This window comes from Nicotiana tomentosiformis, chromosome 8 (genome assembly GCF_000390325.3).
Source record: "Nicotiana tomentosiformis chromosome 8, ASM39032v3, whole genome shotgun sequence".
Classification (NCBI taxonomy): domain Eukaryota; kingdom Viridiplantae; phylum Streptophyta; class Magnoliopsida; order Solanales; family Solanaceae; genus Nicotiana; species Nicotiana tomentosiformis.
This window is the reverse complement of record NC_090819.1, coordinates 13,960,065-13,981,691: the sequence shown is the minus strand read 5'-3', so window position 1 is coordinate 13,981,691 and position 21,627 is coordinate 13,960,065. Positions and strand designations below refer to the sequence as shown.

The window sequence follows — 21,627 nt, the reverse complement described above, 5'->3', positions numbered from 1 at the left end:
TATATTTCAATCATTTTTGGAATCTTCTACGAAAGAATTTTCTTCCAACCATATATATATACACACCACGTATAAGGACACAATTATATTTTTACTATATATATGGACGAAGTTAGAGGGGCAGAAAGGGTTATCCTGATTTCCGTCGCCAAATATTCACAATGTATATATATAATAATTTTTGTATGTATATTTAATAGATGTTACGTACACCCTCTTAATGAAAATTTTGCTTCTGGCTGCCAATGATCATGAGTTCTCAAAGATCAGATGTTGTACTCTTAATTCGCATTATATAAATTCTATGTCCCAATTTACATAAAAAGATTAAGCAGGTTGACCCTAGTACTTCGAAAATGTTCACGTAAACTAGAACGGTAGGAATAATTGGAAAAGGTTGCCTAATATATCTTCCATGTTGCCAAAAGATCACCTCTATATACAAAGTACGACTACAAAGTAAAGCATTCCTACATATTCTAATGTTCTTTAGGCATGGTTAAAATAAGTGTGGGCTTAGACCAGAATTTGCTGGACTGCATATTGCACAGCTCGATCTTACTTCTGCCATTAAATTTGTTTCTGTCGCCAACTGCAATAAGGTCCACTGCTATTATTACACAACATATTTTTTCCCATTATATGTACATAAATGGCTCAAAGCTCATGAATATCTCAACTGTTTTTCCAAATATTTAGCCACAATGAGTTCTGTTTGCAACTTTGTCCAGCCTGTTATTCTCTTCTTGCCCATTCTTCTTATTATCATTTCCGAAAGTAGAGCTCAAGCTCAAACATTGACTGATAATAAAATTTTACAAAAATGGCCATTCAACAATTCAGTTTCAGTTGTTTTGGTGTTCGGAGACTCTACAGTTGATTCCGGCAATAACAACTACATAAGCACGATTTCTAAGTGCGATTTCTCACCCTATGGAATGGATTTTCTGAACCACATTCCCACAGGAAGGTTCTCCAATGGCCGCCTCGTCACAGATTATATTGGTAAGACTATTAGTGTATATAACTTAAATCCTTATGTTATGTATGCAGATAGTGTACCAGTTTTTTATATTATCAGTATAGTTTAACATGTTATCCCTAGTAGTAGTTATTATTTTTACCAAGTCACTGTTAAGTGATATAATTACTTAAATATTTACTGTCTACGCATAGAATTAATCTCTTTTTTTAGTTTAACTTCTACAAAACTAATAGTGTACTATTGGGTTATTTAAAAGTAAATACTGATCACTACTATAATAAATGCAAGTGGAAGAGTTTAAGTTCTATATATGTATTGACCTAAGTAATATTCATACTTTTAGGTCACTTGAAAATTTATTGCACGTAATAACTCTATTTAACAGCATTTGTTGGTGATAAGTAACCTATTATAATAGGTAAGTAATGATGTAAAATAATTGTTACACTATCAATATATATAACTTCAATCCTAAAGAATTAGTAATTTGAAAAATATAGCAAGTTAAATTATACGAATAATGTAAAATTTTCTCTTTCAAGTGAATATGTAAATCTTTTTTTTTATTTATATTTTGCTGTCTATTTTGTAACAGTCTCGTACATGGGAATCAAAGATTTCGTGCCAGCCTATTTGGACCCGAGTCTTAGCTTGGACGAGCTCATGACCGGAGTTAGTTTCGCCTCCGGTGGCTCTGGCTTCGACCCTCTCACTGCTCAACTTAGCGTGCGTCTTTCTCTCTCTTATTGAAAATTGTCCACTGTTAGCAGTGGGAAGCCAGTATATATATATATATATATATATATATATATATATATATATATATATATATATATATAAAAGAAATTTGATATATTTTACACAATATAATTTTTCAGCAAAGGAATGTTAATTGACCCCCTTGTATAATAGTAGCTCCGCCACTGATTTGTTAGACTTGTAATAGGTATATATTGTGGTTAAATTGAGTTCTATAATTTCTATGGCTCAGGTTAATAATTGCCGATATCAAAAGAAGAAGAAGAAGACTAAGGGTTTCATAACATTTTCCGATCTCACTAGACCTAATTTAGTCGGAACAGAAATTTTTTAAGAAAAAACAGACGTATTATAAACGCTGAAAAAGATAATGTTTTCCTATTTCAACTTGTTGTAACAGGTTATTAGCGTTATTTTTCATCTCACGAAATATTAATAAGATTGTGATTTGACAATGGCAGGGCGTAATTCCATTACAAAAGCAGCTGGATTATTTCAAAGAATATAAAAGGAGACTTGAAAATGCAATAGGGAAAGAAAAGACAAATTTGCTAATAAGCAAAGCAACATTTATTATAAGTGCAGGGACAAATGACTTCGTTGTAAACTATTTTAATACCCCATTTCGAAGACAAAACTATAAGGTCTCTGCCTACCAGCAATTCTTGGTGCAATTGGTGCAACAATTTGTCCAGGTACGTCTTTTTCACATATATTAATGCCATGTGATTGTTCTAAGTTTGAAAAAGTTATTAATATTTTTATACTTACACAAGTCATTTTTAAAATACTTTTTATAAAAATTATGCAAAAAACAATTCACGGGGATATTGTACTTTGAATCAGTCTTAGCTTTTTGGCACAGATAATAATTTGGAGACCAAATATTTATAATGATAATTTATGAAGTGAGGAAGGATTGTGTCAGGTGTAAGGTGTTGCTACTTAATTAAATGTTATTGGAGACATCGACACGACCCTTTGCACTAGGCTTTTCCTTTTTTGCTTCTTTTTTCCCATAACATCCTTTAAAACACTTGAGAATGGTCAACTTTGTGTTTTTTTTACATTGGATCTGCAATTACATTAAAGTTTTTTTTATCGGTCACGAAAAATTAATACAAGTCGATAAATTGTCATTCAATTATTGAGTTCACTATCGACCTCAAATTTGGCACAATTTAAATAAAAAAATAACGTCTAATAAAGTTATTTTCCTAAAACGCTAAATTTGTCTGCCCTGGTCGCCTTGATTGTTTTCAAACAAATCTAATGTTAGACCAAGTCTTGTCTGCCGATAATAGTTGAAAGCCAAACGGGTAACAGGGAGAGGAGATTAACATATGGTAACTTTACTTGACCTTTAAATAGTGCATCTATGCCGTGAGGTTGACAAGAGAGAGTTGCTTATGTGCTAATTAAGCACCATCCACTTCTAACTCTAAGATTACGGGTTTGAGTTTATAAGGGAGCAAAGTGAAAAGCTCTTGGAGTGGAGTTTGAGATCAAAACGTGGGTTTGCGAGTGGGGCAGTGCCCATTCTCCCTCTTGATCTTAAGTTTTAAACTGGTTTGTATTCCATAAAGTGTCACTAGTCCAAGCAGTGGCGAATACAATCTTGTGCTGCTGATTTAACCGAATCTAGTATTTTCATTAGAAAATTCAAACGGTTTCAATTTAATGTATTTGATATATAAGTTGTATTAATAAACTTTATGTTAATTGCTAGGGTTTGATGAACGAGGGAGCTCGAACAATCGGCGTCGTCGGAGTTCCGCCATTCGGGTGCTTGCCGGTGGTCATCACGCTGAATTCCGGCGGTGCACTTCAACCCCGCCAATGTGTTGAGTCGTACTCTGCCGTTGGTAGAGAGTACAATTTGCTTCTTCAACATTTGCTAAAGACTATGCAAATTCATGACACAAAACTATTCTACTTCGATATCTACAATCCTTTAAACGACATGATACGAAATCCAACTAAATATGGTGAGCGCCAAAAACTTTTGCATTTTCGATTTACTAACTAATTAAATACACTGATAGTATAAAGATTGTTTATACGCACTAACAATGTATCAATTTAACTACTCGCAGTTCTTAATCATCAAGTTACTACTTTCACTTATTATAAATAGCTATATATGGGGTGGATATAAAGTATAAGCTTCAGGTTCATCTAAACTCATTAGACATTATGTAGATGTGATTCGGGACATGTATATGTGTTAAAAAACATTAAGTAAATGCAATATAATTAATTTTGCACATAGTAGATCGAATGGGTTGGTGGTATATAAAATCCTGAACCAACAACAACATATCCAGTATAATCACACAAATGAAGTTTGGAGAGGATAGTGTGTACGTAGACTTAACCCTACCTTGTGAAGGTAGAAAAGCTATTTCCGACAGACCCTCGGTTCAGTAAAATCCTGAACGGAACACATAAAATTCAAATCTTGAATCTGCCTTCAATTACATAAAATTTGACCTTATAGTGTAAAAAATCTTTTATATGTCGACTCTTCCTTTTTTTCCCTTTTTTTTCAAGTATATTTCATTTGTTTCATTTTGGTCCATCCAACTTTTCCTAATTAAGAACATGGATGCTAACATTTTTGTAGGTTTTACTGAAGTTACAACGGGCTGTTGTGGAAGTGGATTTATTGAGGCTTCAATCCTCTGCAATCCAAAGTCAATTGTTTGCAATAATCCTTCACAACATATGTTTTGGGATTCAGTCCACCCAAGTCAAGTTACTTATCACAGTTTGTTCCAGTCCTTGCGTCCTACACTTGATTTTGCAATCAAGCAATAAATAATATTTTTGTGAAGAATTAGAAAAGAGAAAACAAGTGATTGGAATTTTTTCTGAAACATGTATTTCCAATTTTGGATGATTATGGTTGACATACTAATTTCTGATTCTTCTCTCTTTTGTTTCCTTTATTTATTTCCTCCTTTGTAATTTTATGGAATTTATTGCTCAAAATGAAATCCTGAAGTAGATAAGTAATAAATACTTGCTCCGCAACTTTAAAGTTTTTGATCTCCTCATTGAAGTTAGGTCCCATATAAGATGGCAAAAATTGGATAATATATGGTTTAGAGGTCAGACAACTAAATTTTACACGAAGGTGAAATTTGTATATCATTGAATATGAAGAAGTATCTTTAAAAATTATCTTTACCCTAAGTTATATCAAACATTAACATATCATAGTTATAAAAGAAATTAACGGGGGTAAAACTTAATCTCTCATATTTCCAAATTAAAGAAAAAAAATCCAAAAATAGTGTAACGACCCGGCCGGTCGTTTTGAGTATTATAACCCCGTTTTCCCATTTACTGCTCAATTTATGTTTTACAATTATTTTATGACTTACCGGGTTAGTTGGTTCGGGTCCGGGAGAATTTCGGAGTGAAATGAGACACTTAGCCTCTTAATTGAAAACTTAAATTGAAAAAATTGGCAAGATATTGACTTATGTGTAAACGACCTCGGAATTTAATTCTGACGATTCCAACAGCTCCGTATGGTGATTTTGGACTTAGGAGCGTGTCCGAAAAATTATTTGGAGGTCCGTAGTGGAATTAGGATTGAAATGGCGAAAGTCTATTTTTTGGAAAGTTTGACCGGGGGATTGAATTTTTGATATCGGGTTCGAAATCCGATTCTGAAAATTTTAATAGGTTTGTTATGTCATTTATGACCTGTGTGCAAAATTTGACATCAATCGGATTTGGTTTGATAGGTTCCGGCATCGTTTGTGAAAACTTAAAATTTCAAAGTTCATTAGGCTTGAATTGGGGTATGATTCTGGGTTTAGCGTTGTTTTAGGTAATTTGAAGGTTCGACTAAGTTCGTATGATGTTTTAGGACTAGTTGGTATATTTGGTTGGGGCCCCGAGGGGCTCGGGTGTGTTTCGGATGGTATTTGAATTATTTTCCTTCATTTTGGCACTACTGGTAGCTATTGTTTGCTGGTGTTTCAGACCTTCTTCGCGATCGCGAAGATTAGGACGCGAAGGCTTAGTTGAGGCAGTGTTGATTTTGTTCTTCGCAATCGCGTGAGGTCAATTGCGATCGCGTAGGTTGGGCTAGTATGTGCTACGCGAACGCGTGGAAGAGGCCGCGATCGCGTAGGGGAAACTTGAGAGGAAGCAGGGCGACGCGTTTGCTCTATGCGATCGGATGAAGAGGGATGCGATCATGTAGAGCTGGAATCTTGTGCATCACGATCGTGTGTGATTGTTCGCGATCGCGTAGGGTTAAACCTGGGCAGTGGAAAACTGTTCTTCGCGATCGCGTGTGATTGTTCGCGATCGTGTAGAGCAAATGACGGAGCAGAGAGTTTAACTTCTGAAAATGGGACTTCATTTTTGACGGATTAGAGGTCGAGAAGAGGCGATTTTTGGGAGATGTTCAGAGGAAATAACAGGGTAAGTGTTCTTAACTCAATATTGGTTAAATTACTCGAATCCATGGTTGTTTTTAACATTTAATTGGTGAGTTTAGTTGGAAAATTGTGAAAACCCTCTTGGTTTAATTTGAAGATTTAAGGGTAGAGTTGATGTCGGATTTGAGTAAAATTTGTGTGGTCGGACTCGTGGTTGAATGGGCGTTCATATTTTATAACTTTGTCGGGGTCCGAGAAGTGGGTCCCACGGCGACTTTTGAGCTAAATTTCGTATTTTGTTAAAAAATTAGTATTTTCTTATGGAATTAATTCCAATAAATTTTATTGACTGAATCGAATTATTTGTGGCTAGATTCGAGGTGTTTGGAGGCCAATTCACGAGGAAAAGACATTGCATAATAAAGAATTATACGGCTTGAAGTAAGTAACAGTTTTAAATTTGTTCCCGAGGATATAAAACCCCGAAATATCTATTGTGTGATTGGTTTTGAGGTGACGCACCTGCTAGGTGACGGGTGTGTGGGCGTGCACCGTAGGAATTATAACTTGGTCAAATTCCATGTGACTGTGTAGTTAAATTATCTATTTATATCCGTACATTCTCTACGTGTTAGGGAAAAATGGAGCTGAGACTCGTATTAAAAATTATGCTTAGACATATGCTGTTATTATTGGTATCCATTGGGGTTATTTCTATGGTTGAATTATCTGTTTCAATTGTAATTTCACACTCAGTCATGTTTATTCATTTCACATCATATCTCAGTCTCGGTTACTATTTATTGATGCATCATATTATCATTTGGGGATGATTTTCATGACATCTTGAGCTTGAGAGACTAGAGAGGTTGATGACTGAGTGAAGCCGAGGGCCTAATTTTGAGGATATTTATGGATCGGGCTACACGCCGCAATATATTTTTATTGATTTATGCCATGATTGGATTGATATAGCACTTGGGTTAAAGGATCCCCTCCAGAGTTTGTACACACCTCAATGAGCGCCGGTACCTATAGAGTACGAGTGTCGAGTGAGAGTGATGAGTGACTGTAACGAATGAGCGACTGCGAAGAAAGAGTGACTGTGAGGTTGGAGTGAATGGGAGGACTGAGTGACTGTTACTCTGAGAGGATGCATTGATTTCATTATTTGCTGCATTTCAGCTGTCATATATCACTATTTTGGAAATTTCGGAAAAATATTATTTTTTGTTTCGGTCAAACTTGATATGAATTTTCAGTGAAATCTTAAATATTGAACTTGAGAGCATGCCTACTCTTTTATATTGGAAAGTACTGTATTTGGACTTAGCTGAGAAACTCGTCACTACTTTCAGTTATTTATTTATTATTGTTAGTTATTAAGTTAGTTGTACTCATACTACACTATGCATTTCGTGTGCAGATCCAAGTGATCTCGAATAAAGTGGGTGTTGATTCTTGCACACAGTTGAATTTTCAGAGATTCAGAGGTAGCTGTTATGTTTCGTAGACCTTGTTTCTCCTTCCCTATACTTTTGTTTATTGTATTTGGTCTCAGATTATTGTAGACCATGTTTTTCAGACTTGTAATGTATAGATACTCATGTACTCAGTTACACCATGGTTTTGGGTGTGTGTGTGTATCGGTATTTGCGAGACTTGTGGTTAAATATTATATTTTCAAACTTAAAAGAAATTGTGGTTTATTAAGGTTGTTGTCTTGCCTAGTATCAAGATAGGCGCCATCACAACATGTTAGGATTTTGGGTCGTGATAAGTTGGTATCAAAGCCTAGGTTACATAGGTCTCACGATTCATGATCAGGTTTAGTAGAGTCTTGCGGATTGGTACAGAGATGTATGTACTTATCTTCGAGAGGCTGCCGAACCCTTAGGAAAATTTAAATTTCTTGTACTCTGTCTTGCGAATTTGTTGATTCCGAAAACTAAATTTTTGTTATTCTATTCTCTCACAGATGGTGAGAACATATACTACTAGATCGGACAGTCAGTCACCAGTGCCACCGACTAGGGTCGCTAGAGGCCGGGGTCGAGATAGAGGTCGAGGTGTAGCTCGTACCACAGTTGGACCTGCACCTGTAGTACCACCAGTTGATCCAGCTCAGGAGAAGATTCCAGATATAGCTGAGCCGACAGGACTAGCTCAGGCACCAGTTGTGCCCATCGAGATTCTAGGCGTTCAAGAGATTTTGGCCCAGATATTGACAGTTTGCACTGGTCTTGATTAAGTGGTTTCGGCTCAGGCCACACCAACCACTTCTCAGGACGGGGGAGGTATTCATACCCATATTGCCCGTACTCCAAATCAGGTAGTGCAGGGACTTCAGATACCGGGGGCAATACTAGCCTAGCTAGTTGCAGTTGCTCAGGCCCCGGTAGTCCCTGCAAAGGTAGATGATGAATAGAGGAGACTTGAGAGATTTGGAAGGCTTCGACCCCTATCATTTAGCGGTGCTGGGTCAGAGGATGTGAAGGGTTTTCTGGATAAGTGCCAGCGGATGATTCGGACAACGAGTATTCTGGAGACCAGTGGGGTCTCGTTTACTACTTTTCAGTTTTCTGGAGCTGCCTTCAGATGGTGGGAGACTTATGAGAGGCGCAGGCCGGTCGGTGCTGTACCACTTAGCAGGAATTCTCCGTTCTCTTTTTGGAGAAGTTTGTGCTGCAGTTTCGCAGAGAGGTGTTGCGCAGATAGTTTGAGAAGTTACGTTAGGATGGTATGTATGTAATGTAGTACGAGATGAGATTTTCTAAGTTGGCTCGTCACACAGTTTGGTTGGTTCCCACTGATAGGGAGAGGATTAGGAGGTTCATTGATGGCCTCAGTTATCAGCTATAATTACTTATGACTCGGGAGAGAGTATCTAGTGCTACTATTGATTAGGTAGTTGACATTGCTCAGTAGATAGAGATAGTCCGTAGCCAAGAGCGTGGAGAGAGGGAGGCTAAGAGGCCTCGTGGTCCAGGTGATTTTAGCGATGTTCCTTCCAGGGGTTAGTTTTACTGCGGTAGGGGTCGTCCTTACAAACACTCTCAAACGGGTCATCCAGTTCACCATGGTGCATCATCCAACCATGGTTCATATAGTTCTCATTAGGGTCAGTCATCTCTCAGTGCCCTGCCAGCCTAGAGTTCCTCCCGTGCTCCTTCAGTTCAGGGTTCATTTGCACCAGGTGCTTCTAGCAGATATTCTGGTTCTCAGGGCCCAATTCAGTCAGCACCACCACCAGTACCGGGAAGCTGCTTTGAGTGTGGGGAATTTGGGAATATGTGGAGACAATGTCGTCGTCGCTCGGGCGGTCCAGTGCAGTAGAAAAGTCAGACTACGACTTCAGCACCAGTCACTTCACCACCTGCCCAGCCAGCTCGTGGTGGGGGTCAGTCAGCTAGGGGTCGCCAAAGAGGGGGAGGCCGATCAGGTGGCGGTCAGGCCCGATTCTATGCTTTTCCTGCCAGGCCAGACGTCATTGCCCCAGATGCAGTGATCACATGTATTGTCTCAGTGTGCCACATGGAAGCTTTTATATTATTTAACCCTGGTTCCACTTATTCATATGTATCATTGTATTTTGCTCATTATTTGGAGATGCCCCATGAGTCCTTATTTTCACCTGTTCGTGTATCTACACTGGTGGGTGATGAAATATCTATGGACCGTGTGTATCGGTCGTGTGTGGTAACTGTTGAGGAACTGGAGACTAGAGTTGTTCGTTTATTACTCGGTATGGTTGATTTCGATATAATTCTGGGTATAGATTGGTTGCCTCCATGTCATGCTATTCTGGACTGTCACGCAAAAACCGTAACATTGGCGATGCCGGGTTTGCCGAAAGTCGAATGGAGGGGGTCTCTAGATCATGTTCCCAACAGGGTAATTTCTTATTTGAAAGCCCAACGTATGGTTGGGAAGGGGTGTTTGTCATATTTCGCTTTTATGAGATATGTTGATGCAGATACTCCTACTATTGATTCAGTACCGGTAGTGAGAGATTTTTCGGATATATTTCCTGCAGACTTGCCGGGTATGCCGCCCGACATGGATATTGATTTCGGTATTGACTTGGTGCAGGGCACTGAGCCTATTTCTATTCCTCTGTACCGTATGGCACCAGCTGAGTTAAAATAATTGAAAGAGGAACTTCAGGAACTTCTTGATAAATGGTTCATTAGGCCTAGTGTGTCTCTTTGGGGTGCACCGATTCTGTTTGTGAAAAATAAAGACGGTACTATGCGGATGTGCACTGATTACAGGCAATTGAACAAAGTTACAATCAAGAATAAATATTCTTTGCCGCGTATTGCTGACTTATTTGACCAACTTCAGGGAGAAAGGGTATTCTCCAAAATTGATTTGAGATCGGGGTATCACCAATAAAAAATTCGGGATTCAGATATTTTAAAGACGACATTCAGGACTCATTATGGCCATTATAAATTTCTTGTTATGTCTTTTGGGTTAACCAATGCTCCAACAATATTTATGCACTTGATGAATAATGTATTACAGTCGTATCTTGACTCATTTGTCATGGTATATATTGATGATATCCTGGTGTACTCACGTAGCGAAGAGGAGCATGCACAACACTTGGGTATTGTATTGCAGAGGCTGAGAGAGGAGAAACTTTATGCCAAATTCCCTAAGTGTGAGATCTGGCTTAGTTCGGTGGCATTCTTGGAATACATAGTGTCTAGTGAAGGGATTAAAGTGGATCCAATGAAGTTAGAGGCAGTTCAGAGTTGGCCTAGGCCATCTTCAGATACTGAAATTCGGAGTTTTCTCGGCTAGGCCGGTTATTATCATCGCTTTATGGAGGGATTTTTGTCTATTGCATCGCCTATGACTAAATTGACCCAGAAAGGTGCTCTGTTCAGGTGGTCGAATGAATGTGAAGAAAGCTTTTAGAAGCTCAGACAGCTTTGACTATAACTCCAGTATTGGTATTGCCTACAGGTTCAGGGTCTTATATTGTGTATTGTGACGCGTCGCGTATTGGTCTCGGCGCGGTGTTTATGCAAGACGGTAGGGTGATTGCCTATGCGTCCAGACAGTTAAAGGTACATGAAAAGAATTATCCGCTCCACGACCTTGAGTTAGCAGCTATTGTTCACGCCTTGAAATTTTGGCGGTATTACTTGTACGGTGTCCATGGTAAGGTTTATACCAATCACCGGAGTCTACAACATCTGTTTAAACAAAAGGATCTGAATTTGCGGCAGCGAAGGTGGTTAGAGTTGCTTAAGGATTATGATATCACTATTCTCTATCATCCCAGAAAGGCCAATGTGGTGGCCGATGCCTTGAGCCATAAGGCGGAGAGTTTGGGCAGCTTAACATACTTACCGGTAACATAGAGGCCTTTAGCCTTGGATGTTCAGGCCTTGACCAACGATTGGATGTTTCCAAGCCAAATCAAGTTCTTGCTTGCGTTGTTTCTCGGTCTTCTTTATATGATCGCATCATAGAGCGCCAATATGATGATCCACATGTGCTTGTACTTAAAGACATGGTTCAGTACGGTGATGCCAAGGAAGTCATTATTGGGGATGACAGAGTATAACGGATGTAGGGCAGGCTATGTATGCCTAATGTAGATGGTTTGCGTGAGTTGATTCTGTAGGAAGCTCACAGTTCACAGTACTCCGTTCATCCAGATGCCGCGAATATGTATCAGGATTTGAGGAAACACTATTGGTGGAGGCGAATGAAAAAGGATATAGTTGGGTTTGTAGCTCGGTGTTTAAATTGTCAACAGGTAAAGTACGAGCCTCAGAGATTGGGAGGATTACTTTACAGACTTGAAATTCCGGAGTGGAAATGGGAGCGTATCACCATGGATTTTGTAGTTAGACTTCCACGGACTTTGAGGAAGTTTGATGTTGTTTGGGTGATTGTGGATCGATTGACTAAGTACGCGCACTTTATTCCAGTAGGTACTACTTATTCTTCAGAACGGTTGGCTGAAATTTTTATCTGCGAGATTATTTGCCTACACGGTGTGCCAGTGTCCATCATATCAGATTGGGGCACGTAATTTACATCTCAGGTTTGGAGAGCAGTGCAACGAGAATTGGGCACACAGGTTCAGTTGAGTACATCATTTCACCCTCAGACGGACGGACAGTCCGAGCGCACTATTCAGATATTGGGGGATAGGCTACGCGCTTGTGTCATTGATTTTGGAGGTTCTTGGGACCAATTTTTGCCACTGGCAGAGTTTGCTTAAAATAACAACTACCAATCGAGCATTCAGATGGCTCCGTATGAAGCTTTGTATTCGAGATGGTTTCGGTCTCTGGTGGGTTGGCTTGAGCCGGGTGAGGCTAGGCTATTGGGTACTAATTTGGTTCAGGATGCTTTGGAGAAGGTTAAATTGATTCAGGAGTGGCTTCACACATCGTTGTCTAGACAGAAGAGTTATGATGACCGAAAGGTCCGTGATGTTGCTTACATGGTTGGGGAGAAGTTTATGCTCAAGATTTCACCCATGAAGGGTGTGTTGAAGTCCGAGAAGAAGGGAAAGTTGAGCTCTCGATATATTGGGCCTTTTGAGATACTTAAGAAAATTGGAGATGTGGCTTATGAACTCGCTTTGCCACCTAGTCCATCAGGTGTTCATCCAGTATTCCATGTATCCATGCTCCGAAAGTATGTCGGGGATCTGTCTCATATTCTGGATTTCAGTACAGTGCAACTGGACGGTAATTTGACCTATGATGTGGAGTCGGTGGCTATTTTAGACCGGCAGGTTTGAAAGTTTAGGTCAAAGAATATAACATTAATGAAGGTACAATAGAGAAGCCATCCAGTCGGAGAAGCCACTTGGGAGATTGAGCAAGAGTTGCGGAGCAAATATCCACACCTATTTGAGACTCTAGGTATGATTCTAAACTCGTTCGAGGATGAACGTTTGTTTAAGAGGGGGAGAATGTAACGACCCGACCGGTCGTTTTGAGTATTATAACCCCGTTCTTCTATTTACTGCACAATTTATTCTTTATAGTTATTTTATAACTTACTGGGTTAGTTGGTTCGGGTCCGGAAGGATTTCGGAGTGAAATGAGACACTTAGCCTCTTAATTTAAAACTTAAGTTAGAAATATTGGCCGGATATTGACTTATGTATAAACAACCTCGGAATTTAATTCTGAGGATTCCAATAGCTTCGTATGGTGATTTTGAACTTAGGAGCATGTCCGAAAAATTATTTGGAGGTCCGTAGTGGAATTAGGTTTGAAATGGCGAAAGTTAGATTTTTAGGATGTTTGACCGGGGAGTTGACTTTTTGATATCAGGGTCGAAATCCGATTCTAATAATTTTAATAGGTCTGTTATGTCATTTATGACTTGTGTGTAAAATTTGAGGTCAATCGGACTTGATTTGATAGGCTTTGGCATCGTTTGCGGAAACTTAAAATTTCAAAGTTCATTAGGCTTGAATTGTGGATATGATTCAGGGTTTTAGCATTGTTTGAGGTAATTTGAGGGTTTGACTAAGTTTGTATGATGTTTTAGGACTTGTTGGTATATTTGGCTAGGGTCCCGAGCGGCTCGGGCGTGTTTCAGATGGTATTCAGATTATTTCCCTTTATTTTGGCACTATTGGTAGCTGCTGTTTGCTGGTGTTTCAGACCTTCTTCGCAGATAGGAGTTGCGCAGACAGTTTGAGAAGTTATGTTAGGATGGTATGTATGTAATGTAGTACGAGATGAGATTTTCTAAGTTGGCTTGTCACACAGTTTGGTTGGTTCCCACTGATAGGGAGAGGATTTGGAGGTTCATTGATGGCCTCAGTTATCAGCTATAATTACTTATGACTCGGGAGAGAGTATCTAGTGCTACTATTGATTAGGTAGTTGACATTGCTCGGTAGATAGAGATAGTTCGTAGCCAAGAGCGTGGAGAGAGGTAGGCTAAGAGGCCTCGTGGTCCAGGTGATTTTAGCGGTGTTCCTTCCGGGGGTTAGTTTTACTGCGGTAGGGGTCGTCCTTACAAACACTCTCAGACGGGTCGTCCAGTTCACCATGGTGCATCATCCAACCATGGTTCATATAGTTCTTATTAGGGTCACTCATCTCTCAGTGCCCTGCCAGCCTAGAGTTCCTCCCGTGCTCCTTCAATTCAGGGTTCATTTGCACTGGGTGCTTCTAGTAGTTATTCTGGTTCTCGGGGCCCAATTCAGTCAGCACCACCACCAGTACCGGGGAGCTGCTTTGAGTGTGGGGAATTTGGGAATATGTGGAGACAATGTCGTCGTCGCTCGGGCGGTCCAGTGCAGTAGAAAATTCAGACTACGACTTCAGCACCAGTCACTTCACCACCTACCCAGCCAGCTCGTGGTGGGGGTCAGTCAGCTAGGGGGAGGCCGATCAGGTGGCGGTCAGGCCCGATTCTATGTTTTTCCTGCCAGGCCAAACGTCGTGTTACACCCTATATTTTCGTACATTAAAATGCTTCGTAAGCAAACTAATGTAGGACCAAAAATGAGATAATATTTAAAAGTATATAAAGTAAGTTAATAATGTTACCTCTGAGATTACAAATATTGAAGATCATGAACAACAAGTACAAAGAGGGTTAGATAGTTCAGAAGCTAAAGCAATTGAATAAAACAATGTTTCGTCGAAAGTCGACAAGTTGGGAATATTATAACATGTACCTTTGGGGTGAGACTAGGGTGATTAACATGATAAGGAGATTATGTTATGATTTATATTAGTCGTATGACATCCGTTTGTTATGTTTTGAAGTCAAGAGAGTTGTGGAACAAAAGTCGATGAAAGTCATCACAAGTTACATTCATAAGTTTTACTGAAACTTTGGGTCAAATGTAACTGCGATTTTCTCCCAATATACTTAGGGTTATGTCGTGTTCCACCAATAAAATTAAAGATATATGAGTCTATTTTCCAACGTATTAAACCGTTTGTCAATACGACATCGGAGTAGAGAGATATGGGCATTTTTGCAATACTGCGCAAGCTGCTAGGTGACAAGTAGGTGTGTCACCTACTTGCTTAAATGAAAGCCCAAAAATGGGCCATTTCGGGTCGTCCAAAGAGGCCTTTTAAGGGCCTATTTTCTTCATATATTAGACTTAAAATAGAGCATAATAACCAGACATAAGCTCTGCAAAGAATCCTCCCAAAAATTTCCTACAAACCCTAATTGATTTTCTCTCCCTTTCAAGTTCCAATTGGAGGTAAAACTTAGAGTTTGAAGAACCAAGATAGGAGCTGAGTTATCCAACAAATAAGGTGAGTTTAATGCTCTATTTCATCCATTTTTTCTGCTGTAAATTCATGGTAAGTCGTTCTATACTTGTAAGAACTCACGGGACGGTGATCGGAAGCCGTGAGTTCGAGTTATTCACTTGTAGCGGACTGTTTTGTGGACTGTTTTGTGTTGCTGTTGGGCTGCGTGTTTTACTACTATTTTGTGGAGTTTTGGAGGAGGAAGGGGGTTTATAAACACCATATAAATGTAGGGTGGTTGTCTGGTCGTTCGTCATAACATTTTCGGGTCGTTTGACACTACTACGGTGGTCGTTTTGTGTACGAAGAGATTGGGGTGTGTTGGGCTGTTTTGTAGTATTTGATGGTGTATATAGGGCTGGAAAATGATGTATATATGTTGTTATTGTTCTGTTCTTGTATTGTTGGTGTTATCTTGAATTTGGAGGAAGGGCATATTATAGGGGAGATGCTGCCCGTTTTAATACAAAATAGGTTTGTCGTTCGTTGTGCGATAGTTGTACCTTTCGTAACTTAACGATAGTATTATTATCATTCTTGTAGATTAAGGTGTGAAGAGGTGAGTTCAACTTGGTGATTGGAAAGATTGTGATAAGGTATGTTAAGGCTAAGCCTTCCTTCATTTTGGCATGATCTCGTAGCTACATGTGTTAATAATGAGACAAAAAGAGAAGTTCATATTCATGAATTTATTCACACTATTCTAGTCTCATAAGTTACAATATTATTCCTTATCGAGATTCTATATTCAATTTAGTATTGTCTTCTTCCAGTCAAGAGAGCAACAAGCCTATATATACAGTATTACAGTATTTTCATTACCATCGAGCTATAATCGATGGGCAGGCCCCTATTGGGCAACCTCTGATCAGATGGAAAGTTATATACCGAGCCTACTGTGGCCGAGCGCCTATGAGCGAGCCCAGCATGGTCGAGATACATAGCCTAGTATGGCCGAGCGCCTATGAGCGAGCCTACTATGGCAGAGCAGTTATATATACCGAGCCTTATAAGGCCGTACAATTATTTTACTTACTATATTGAAGGAGTTGAGTCAGTATCAGCAGGTAAGTATATCTCCAGATCATCTTTGACTCCCAGTTAATTTCAGTTATCATATTATCAGTTCAGTTTCAGATTTCAGTTATTTTATTGCCTTACATACTCGGTACATTATTTCGTACTGACGTCCCTTTTTTGGGGGCGCTGCATTTCATGCGTGCAGGTTCAGACAGACAGACGGGTAGACCTCCTCAGTAGGTGTTTCCCGAGTTCCGCCTGATCGGTAAGCTCCACGTCTTTCGGAGTTGCCAGGTCTAGAGTTTTGTGTACATCTTATGTATATCTGTATATATGTTATGGGTAGGTCGGGGCCCTGTTCCGATCACAGTACATCTATCAGTAGAGGCTTGTAGGCATATCCTGTTGGTTAGTGCAGTATGTTGGGTTTGTATAAATTGGTGGTTTGTCAGCTGTAGTAGCTATGACGGCCTTGTCGGCCTAGCTTTATATTGATATTTAGTTAGCGCTAGTTTCCATTCAGTTTTATATTTTGCTTCGCAAATTGTCTTGCAAGGTGGCCCCATGGCCAAAGTATGACATTATGTGTTCAGAGTCCCTTAGTCGCAATTTGGTACGCCAGGTTAAGTGAGGCACCGGGTGCTTGTCTCGCTCCTAGGTTCGGGGCGTGACAAACTTGGTATCAGAGCAGTTCTGTCCTAGGGAGTCTACAAGCCGTGTCTAGTAGGGTCTTGTTTATAGATGTGTTGTGCACCACATTATATAAGCAAGGAACTACAGGGCATTTAGGAGTTGGTTACACTTCTTTGAAATCTAAATCGTGCTATAGAACTGAGTTATAGGAAATTTGAATTAAACTTATGTGTTGGTGTTTGCATGCACAGATGACGGTGACTAGGAAGACTACGGCTAGCCAGAGGAGAGATACAGTAGTAGGTGAGGGGACCAGCAGGGTACCCCCAGTAGATGGGGCCCAGTCTGAGGCTCAAGGTGAGACCCCTACTCAGCCATTACCGGCTCCTCCACCAACTACGGAGATTCCTAGGGAAACCGCACATCCAGTTCCCCCTCCACTTTCCATCAGATCAGGACTTAAGGAGTGCGGTGCATTTGTTGACACAGTTGGTAGCTACCCAGCAACATGCTAGGGCATCAGCTAGTGCAGGAACTTCTGAGGGGTCTGGGAGTTCAAGGGTCCGAGAGTTTATTGCTTTGAGTCCCCCAGAGTTCACGGGGACAGATCAGAGGGAGGACCCGCAGGATTTCATAGATCAGCTTCACAGGATCTTTCGTGTTATGCATGCCACGGAGAAAGAGGCAGTTGAGCTAGCAGCTTTTCGACTCCGAGATATAGCCATCCTTTGGTATGAGGGATGGGAGAGGTCCAGGGGACGTGATACACCTCCAGCTATTTGGGAGAATTTTTCAGATGCTTTCCTTGACCAGTACTTACCGCGGGAGATCCGACAGGCTCGAGTCGATCAGTTTCTAGCCCTCAAGCAGGGTAATATGAGTGTTCGAGAGTATAGTCTCCGTTTTGACTCATTGGCCAGATATGCACCATCCATAGTTTCTACTATGCGGGACAGGATTCACAGGTTTATAGCAGGGTTAGCCCCAGAGTTAACCGAGGCATGTGCCACCGCTGCATTGCAGGATAGTATGGATATCTCCCGGATTCAGGCATTCGCCCAGAATATAGAAAGGGGTAGGCGTCGGCAGCAGGGTACAGAGAGGGCTGAGCAAGGGCAACGTAAGAGGATGAGATTTCCTAGGTCTCAGGAGCAATCTCAGGGTAGTTATAGGACCCAGTACTTCGGACGGCCACCTAGGCCTCCGCCACCTCGGTTACAGGGTTACAGGTATGACCGCTATACTCAGTCAGGACCAGGTGAGAGCTCACGGGTATCGGGTTTGCAGCGACAGCGAGGATCTGCACAGACATGGTCATTTCCTCCACGGTGTGACATCTGTGGTAGAGGACACTTGGGCCAATGCCGAGTAGGTTCTGATGCTTGTTATATATGTGGGCGTCCGGGGCATATGATGCGAGATTGCCCAAATAGAGATTCGGGGGGAATGGCACAACCAGCGAGTTCAGCAACAGGATCATCTATGTCCGTGCATCCTTCAAGGCGCGAGTCTCAGTCTTCAGCTGGTAGAGGTCGAGGTAGAGGTAGAGGTTCCAGTTCAGGTGGTAATCAGAACCGTATCTATGCTTTAGCGGGTCGACAGGACCAGGAGTCTTCACCAGACGTTGTGACAGGTATATTAACCATTTGCTCTCACGATGCTTATGCTTTGATAGACCCAGGATCTACTTTATCGTATATTACCCCATTTGTCGCGAGGAAGTTTGGTATAGTGCCTGAAATACTAAGTGATCCTTTTGCGGTATCTACACCGGTCGGAGAATCGATTATTGCTAGACGGGTTTACCGAGGTTGTACGGTGACAATTTGTAGTCGTCAGACCTCAGCTGACCTAGTTGAGCTAGAGATGATGGATTTTGATGCTATCATGGGCATGGACTGGTTGGCAGCTTGCTATGCCACAGTTGATTGCCGAGCAAAGGCAGCCAAATTTCATTTTCCGGGTGAGCCAGTCCTTGAATGGGTAGGTAATACACCAACACCCAGAGGTAGGTTTATTTCCTATCTGAAGGCGAGGAAAATGATCGCAAAAGGGTGCATTTATCATATTGTGCGAGTTAGAGATGCAGATGCTGAGATACCTACACTTCAGTCTATTCCCATAGTCAAAGAGTATGCAGATGTGTTTCCAGATGAGCTTCCAGGTATTCCTCCAGAGCGAGAGATTGATTTTAGCATCGATTTGCTTCCAGGAACTCAACCAATATCCGTCCCTCCGTATAGAATGGCACCTGCCGAATTGAAGGAGTTGAAGGAGCAGTTAAAAGATTTGCTGGAGAAAGGTTACATTAGGCCCAGTACCTCACCTTAGGGTGCACCAGTACTATTTGTGCGGAAGAAAGACGGCTCGCTGAGGATGTGTATCGATTATAGGCAGCTGAACAAGGTAACTATTAAGAATAAGTATTCACTTCCAAGGATCGATGACTTGTTTGATCAGTTGCAGGGGCTAGATGCTTTTCAAAGATAGATTTGAGGTCGGGGTACCACCAAGTCAGAGTTCGGGAAAAATATATTCCTAAGACAGCCTTCAGGACCCGATATGGCCACTTCGAGTTCCTTATCATGTCCTTCGGGTTGACTAATGCACCCGCTGTATTTATGGACTTGATGAATAGCCTATTCCGACCATTTTTAGATCTGTTCGTGATAGTATTTATTGATGATATTCTGGTTTATTCCCGTTCAGAGGATGAGCATGCGGACCACCTGCGAGCGGTACTCCAAACCCTCCGTGATCATAAGTTGTATGCTAAGTTTTCTAAATGTGAGTTCTGGTTGAAGTCTGTAGCATTCTTGGGGCATATTGTATCAGATGAAGGGATAAAGGTGGACACTCAGAAGATTGAGGCCGTGAAATCTTGGCCTAGACCTACCACTCCGACAGAGGTTCGTAGCTTTCTAGGCTTAGCAGGATACTATCGGAGGTTCGTAGAGGGTTTTTCTTCCCTTTCGGCACCATTGACGAAGTTGACACAGAAAGAAACTAAGTTTCAATGGACAGAGGCTTGTGAGCGGAGTTTCCAAGAGCTTAAGAACAGGTTGACCTCAGCTCCAGTTCTAACACTTCCAGAGGGTCTAGAGGGTTATGCCGTGTATTGTGATGCATCAGGTGTCGGGTTAGGATGTGTCCTGATGCAACATGGGAAGGTAATTGCGTATGCTTCAAGGCAGTTGAGGAAGCACGAGAGGAATTATCCGACCCACGACCTCGAGTTAGCTGCGGTTGTCCATGCACTTAAGATATGGTGGCATTATTTATATGGTGTTCATGTTGATGTATTTACTGATCATAAAAGCCTACAATATATTTTCAAGCAGAAAGAGTTAAATTTGCGACAGAGGCGATGGCTTGAGTTATTGAAAGATTACGATGTTAACATTCTCTACCATCCAGGGAAAGCTAATGTTGTAGCAGATGCCTTAAGTCGCCGATCTATGGGTAGCTTAGCACATGTAGAGCCCGAGAAAAGACAATTAGCTAGAGAGATTCATCAATTGGCTTCGTTGGGGGTTCGGTTAGTAGATTCTGAGGATGGTGGAGTTGTAATCCAAAACACTGCAAAATCATCCCTCATAGCTGAAGTCAAGGAAAGGCAGTACGAGGACCCAGAGTTGGTCGAGTTGAGAGAGCGAGTTCCGCAACAGAAGAAGCCATTGTTAGAGCTCAAGGGAGATGGGGTTCTCAGATACAGGGGTCGTTTGTGTGTTCCAGATGTAGCAGGGCTACGAGACAAGATTATGTCAGAGGCACATTATTCATGGTATTCCATCCATCCTGGATCGACGAAGATGTATCATGACATTAAGGATGTGTACTGGTGGAATGATATGAAGAAGAACATTGCTGAGTTTGTCGCCCAATGTACTAGTTGCCAGCAAGTGAAGATAGAGCACCAGAAGCCTGGAGGGCTAATGCAGACTATAGAGATCCCGACATGGAAATGGGAGGCGATAAACATGGACTTTATCACGGGTTTACCTCGTTCTAATCGTAAGTTCGATTCCATATGGGTGATAGTCGATAGGCTCACGAAATCAGCTCACTTCCTACCGGTCAGATCTACATATACAGCAAAAGATTATGCAAAGTTATATATTAAGGAGATAGTGCGGCTACACGGAGTACCAGTTTTCTATTATATCTGACCGTGGGGCTCAGTTTACAGCACATTTTTGGAGGTCATTTCAGAGAGGTCTAGGGACTCAGGTGAATCTCAGCACAACTTTTCATCCACAGACTGATGGACAAGCCGAGCGCACAATTCAGACGCTCGAGGATATGTTACGAGTATGTGTGTTGGATTTTAAAAGAAGTTGGGATGAACATCTATCTCTTATCGAGTTTGCATATAATAACAGTTACCACTCCAGTATCCAGATGGCTCCGTACGAGGCTTTGTATGGGCGTAAGTACAGATCTCCTATAGGGTGGTTTGATGTTGGAGAATCTGGGTTACATGGGCCAGACCTGGTTCAGCAGGCCATAGAGAAAGTAAAGGTTATCCGGGAGCGACTGTTGACAGCTC

At 41.0% G+C, this 21,627-nt stretch overlaps 1 protein-coding gene across 1 annotated transcript; it reads left to right on the top strand.

Annotated features, from left to right (window-relative positions):
* Positions 1-665: 665 nt before the first annotated feature.
* On the top strand, positions 666-4,695 carry LOC104100016 (GDSL esterase/lipase At5g45960-like). The gene is made up of 5 exons (XM_009607171.4): positions 666-1,005; positions 1,581-1,711; positions 2,206-2,439; positions 3,474-3,732; positions 4,371-4,695. The coding sequence occupies exons 1-5, from the start codon at positions 705-707 to the stop codon at positions 4,562-4,564; spliced, it is 1,119 nt and encodes a 372-aa protein (XP_009605466.1). The 5' UTR covers positions 666-704; the 3' UTR covers positions 4,565-4,695.
* Positions 4,696-21,627: the final 16,932 nt, after the last annotated feature.